This window comes from Salvia hispanica, unplaced genomic scaffold (genome assembly GCF_023119035.1).
Source record: "Salvia hispanica cultivar TCC Black 2014 unplaced genomic scaffold, UniMelb_Shisp_WGS_1.0 HiC_scaffold_1129, whole genome shotgun sequence".
NCBI lineage: Eukaryota > Viridiplantae > Streptophyta > Magnoliopsida > Lamiales > Lamiaceae > Salvia > Salvia hispanica.
The window spans coordinates 47,862-52,346 of NW_025951393.1; the positions used below are offsets into that span (position 1 = coordinate 47,862).

General features: G+C 32.3%; 1 protein-coding gene across 2 annotated transcripts; it reads left to right on the forward strand.

The window, feature by feature from the left end:
- The first annotated feature begins 686 nt into the window (after positions 1-686).
- Positions 687-2,263, forward strand: LOC125197964. 2 transcript variants are annotated; one of them, XM_048096446.1, is made up of 2 exons: positions 687-1,125; positions 1,399-2,263. In XM_048096446.1, the coding sequence occupies exons 1-2, from the start codon at positions 882-884 to the stop codon at positions 1,527-1,529; spliced, it is 375 nt and encodes a 124-aa protein (XP_047952403.1). In that variant the 5' UTR covers positions 687-881; the 3' UTR covers positions 1,530-2,263. The 2 variants fall into 2 exon arrangements, with proteins under 2 accessions (XP_047952403.1, XP_047952404.1); XM_048096447.1 differs by having other exon boundaries at positions 1,402-2,263.
- Positions 2,264-4,485: the final 2,222 nt, after the last annotated feature.

The window sequence follows — 4,485 nt, forward strand, 5'->3', positions numbered from 1 at the left end:
TGAACTAGGGTGCTCCCGGCCCGTTTCATTTCCATATAATTGAGCTATTAAAACGTTGAACATTCGAAGCAGAAACTTTGAAAGCCATGTAAATTTCTGTCATTGTATTGAATATTGATTGGTGGTGATATTTTTTTACAGGCAAGGCCTTTCAAGGAACCCAAAAATTCCCCAAATGGCTGATCCGTCGTTAAAGGGGATTACCCAGTGAGGGGCTATACCAAACTCCAAAGCTGCAATGTGCCAAGAGCAGCCAAACATGGGCCCCTCGTTTCTGCTTTTTCCCGCCCCCAACTATCTTCCCGCAGGCCTATGACCCAGTGTCCACGGTGTCCCCGGCCCCAAACTCAGAAACAGTCAAAAAGGGTATGGCCAACGGAACGACAACCAAGCCGGGGGAAAGGGAGGTATATACCTTCCCTCTCACCATTTTAAACAGGGAGTTTACTCCCATCCTCTGTAAAACCCACTTTTGGGGGGAGATAGATGTTTACAAGTTATTATAAAATCGTTTTCTAGTGTATTTAACTATTTATTCAACAATTTGTTGCTGCATACAGACTACAGGGATGAAAGGGTGTTTTAGAGCTATTATTGCCTTGGTACTTTTATGTTGGTTTTACTTGGATGGAGGTGCAAATGTGCAGCTTATATCTTTCTCGCTTTTTACATATTATTGGGTTTTTTATTGTGATTATTGTTAGAGAGAGAAGGAAAAAAAAAAGCAAAATGAGAGAGACGAGTCGCGTGCAAAGCGCGTGACTGTGGAGAGTTTTCCCGCCAATCAGTTGGAATGCTAAACATAAAAAACAGAAATCGAAATGTGACTAACAGAATTGAGAGGAATAATTTTGTTTCGTTCCATTCTCTCTCTCTCTACGATGCAGAGACAAGCAGGAACCTCTCGCGCGGTGGAGCTGCCGCAGGCATCGCAGCCCCGATTGGTGCCGTTTTCTTCTCCCAAGGGGAAGATCGAGGAGGCTGCTAATCTTCCGCTCTACAAGAGGAATTCCTCCGCCGGGAAGAAGGAGAATTTGAAGTCTCGATTGCCGGAGAAGCTGGTGCATCTCATTCCTATCGTGGTGCTTCTCTGCTTCTTCATCCTCTGGTGCTTTTCCTACTCCGGTAAGATTAGACGATGTTAATTGACTGTTGATTTCTGGTGTGCGTGTGAGGTTTTTCTCTATGCTGCGGAAACGCACGATTAAGGAATGACTTTTTTTTTAATCAATTTAGTTTGACTGCTCATCCATCAAATCGATGAATTGTACAGATCTTGTGCATCACAGAGAAAACAGGAATGTCATGGTTTTCCAGATCTTCAGAGTCTGTGTAAAAGGAAAATAAAATTCATAGTTTGACTAGTGGTGGTTGATTGTTTGTTTTGTGTATAAAAAGCAGTGAATTTCGATAGCAAGGAGGAATGGATCGCTGCTGCTCGACTGATGGCACAAAACGCAACGTTCTTCCCACCTTTTTCATGGATTTCCGGCGTACAGCTTCTGAACAACGATACCTATTCCGAGTGATTGGATGAGCAAGACTTGAACAATCTACGGCAGCGAACGGTGAGGTTTCAATCACTGTTGATCTCTTATGCTAGGAAAAGCCAGACAAGTATACCACACTGTAGCTCCAATTCATGAAGTTGCTAAATGTGTAACATTTATAGACTCAAAACTAGAAAATATAGCCAAATCTGCAAATGAATTCACTTGATTTGCTACTTGCTTTGATTGCCTCTGCACCGGCAAGTTCTTCTCCTCGTCTTTGGGAAATGTTTACTTTAATGTTGAACCACACCACCCCTCTCGTCTCCTATGGCCGCCGCCACAGCTTTCCACAAACTCGATGCTGCAGTGCCAAACATGCTTTGTCTCCTACGTCGGAGACAGCCACCGGTCCCCTGAGGTTCTTGATCGCAGTTCATCATCTATTGGGATATCCCAAAAGTTCAGTATATCTTTTCACTGAATTTTTAAAAATAATACTGTATTCTGTATTCTGTTAGCAGTGGTAATTTGTCAAAATGAAGCGTGGAGCACTAAATAAGGGCGAAATATGATTCTCCACTAACTACTAATATTAAGTTTTTCAAAGGATATTAAATGCGTTTTCTTAATCCGTATGAGAATTGGAAATTATGTTGTTGGGAGGCATGATTGGGAAGATGAATTACGGGGTGAAACGTGTTTTCCTGTAGAATATTCAAATTTCTATGTTATTGATTGTAAATACTACTACTATATGGAATAGTCATTAATTTGCGTATAATGTTTTTTGCTTTAAATCTGAGTATCAACGATTGAAAATATTATTCAAGTATAATATGCAAACACATAAATTGCATGTGATTTAATCTGCTGCTACCGCCACGATTTATATTAGAGTAAGAGGTTATGCAGAGATCTTGAACCCTTCATGCGAACTGGTCACGTGTCGTACACCAAATAAAAATATAACTCCTAGTATTTACTCCTATTATTCTACACAGGTGACAAGGAGTACTACTATGCACAAAATAAATCTATTTTTACTAGCAGAAATTATTTTTTCGAAGAGATTAATAATGGTTTTCAATTATTTTGTAGTTCCTCGGTTACGATGATCCCTTTCTTTTTCGCATTTATTTTAAAAAAATAAAAATAAATAGTTAAAATAAAGAAAAAAATTGACAAACGAGTTTTTTTCTAGAGTGAACTACGTAAACGGTACCTGATCTTTCACCTTCACACAGTAAATGGTACCTGATCTTTATTTTATATCGTTTTTGATACCCCATGACAAAAATAACCCTAGGTACTAAATATATGATTTTTTTTGTTATGGAGGATATTTTTGAAAATTTTAATCAAATAGAACCAAATATGTGATTTTTTTTCCTTTTTTATTTCTTTAGTTTATTCTTCTTTCTTTTTTCTACATTTTCTTCTTTTTTTTAGTATTTTATCTTCCTTTCTTCTTTATTTTCCCCTTAGTTTATGTTTCCTCTTTTTCTTCTTTCTTTTTAGTGTTTTATACATACATCTAATTGCATTCTTTTTAGTGTTTTAATTAAATTATTTATACTCATTTTAGGGTTGAAACACCTAACTAAAAATATTACTAACTCTTTATTATTATGAATACAATTCACAATTTTAAATTTTGACTAAGACTATATTGATTAATTATTAATTTAATACTATAAAATAATAATTATTATTTATTAATTATTACTAGTTTTTACTATTATAATAATATTATTATTATAATAATTAAATATAATTATAACTATAATTATGATTAAATATATAAAAAAAAATTAATTATTAATTTATAAAATCAAAATAATAATATTAATATTGATTAATCATAATAGTACTATAAATAGTGAGGAGAATGAGAGAATGTATCATAATATCATTTTTGGTACTACTAATTTTGTCAATGCCCAAAATACCCTTTATGACACAAATGGAAAAATGAATTTGTTTAGAGGGTATTTTGGGATGAATATTACATCAGGTACCAAAAATGTGATTAATAGGTACCAAAAATAATATAAAATAGAGTGAACTACAAAAATGGTCCCTGGACTATGGGTTTATCTCGCTATTTATAGTCCTTGGACTTTAAAAATATCGCCAGTAGTCCCTGGACTAAGGGTTTATCTCGAAATTGGTCCTTTTGGCTTTTTTTGGTACGAAAATACCCTTTGATATTATTTTGGGGGGTTTGGGCAATTTGGTCTTTTTACACTTTTAACATTTTAAATCTGATATTATTTTAGTTATGTACTAACTTTGATATTATTTCAAAATTATCATTCTTCTTCCATTTTGTTATCCTTCATTGAATTTGTTTTTTGTTATTTCAATATTAGATTTAATTTTACAAAATTTTAACTTTTAATTTTTAAATATCAATAAATTTTTTTAATTATAAAAATTATTAAATAGCAAAAATTAATAGTTATAATCAATATTTGATAGTGTATAGTACTATGTAATCAATAAGGTATGACAACACCTTAGTTTTAATCAATATTTAATACATAAATAGATTATATAACACAATTTATTCTGAAATAAATATGCATCTAATGTAAAAGTAATATAATTTTCGTTTATTAATTTGAAAACAATCAAAATTTACTAGAAAATTTCAACAAAAATACTCCTATATAAAATTTTAAGTAGGATCAAATTTTTAGTCAACTTCATAATATTTAATCACAAGCAATTATAACAACCGAACGAAGACTAAATAGAATAACTCTTATTTTTCCATCATGATTAATATATTATTTTTCTGTACCTCTTCAATTCAATTGAATATTTAAATAACAAAAATTAATAGTTTTAATCAATATTTATAGTGTCCATGAATTAATAGTTTTCATTAAAAAAATTTATTGATATTTAAAAATCTAAATATTAAATTTAATTTTATAAAATTAAGTCTAATATTGAAATAAAAAAAACAAATTCAGTGAAGTGATAA

What these genes read in the sequence shown, in the direction of transcription:
- LOC125197964 (XM_048096446.1), top strand. Translation starts at nt 882, where the DNA reads ATGCAGAGACAAGCAGGAACCTCTCGCGCGGTGGAGCTGCCGCAGGCA. An exon ending in CTGGTGCTTTTCCTACTCCG is followed by an intron (nt 1,126 to 1,398) that starts GTAAGATTAGAC and finishes GTGTATAAAAAG; the next exon opens with CAGTGAATTTCGATAGCAAG.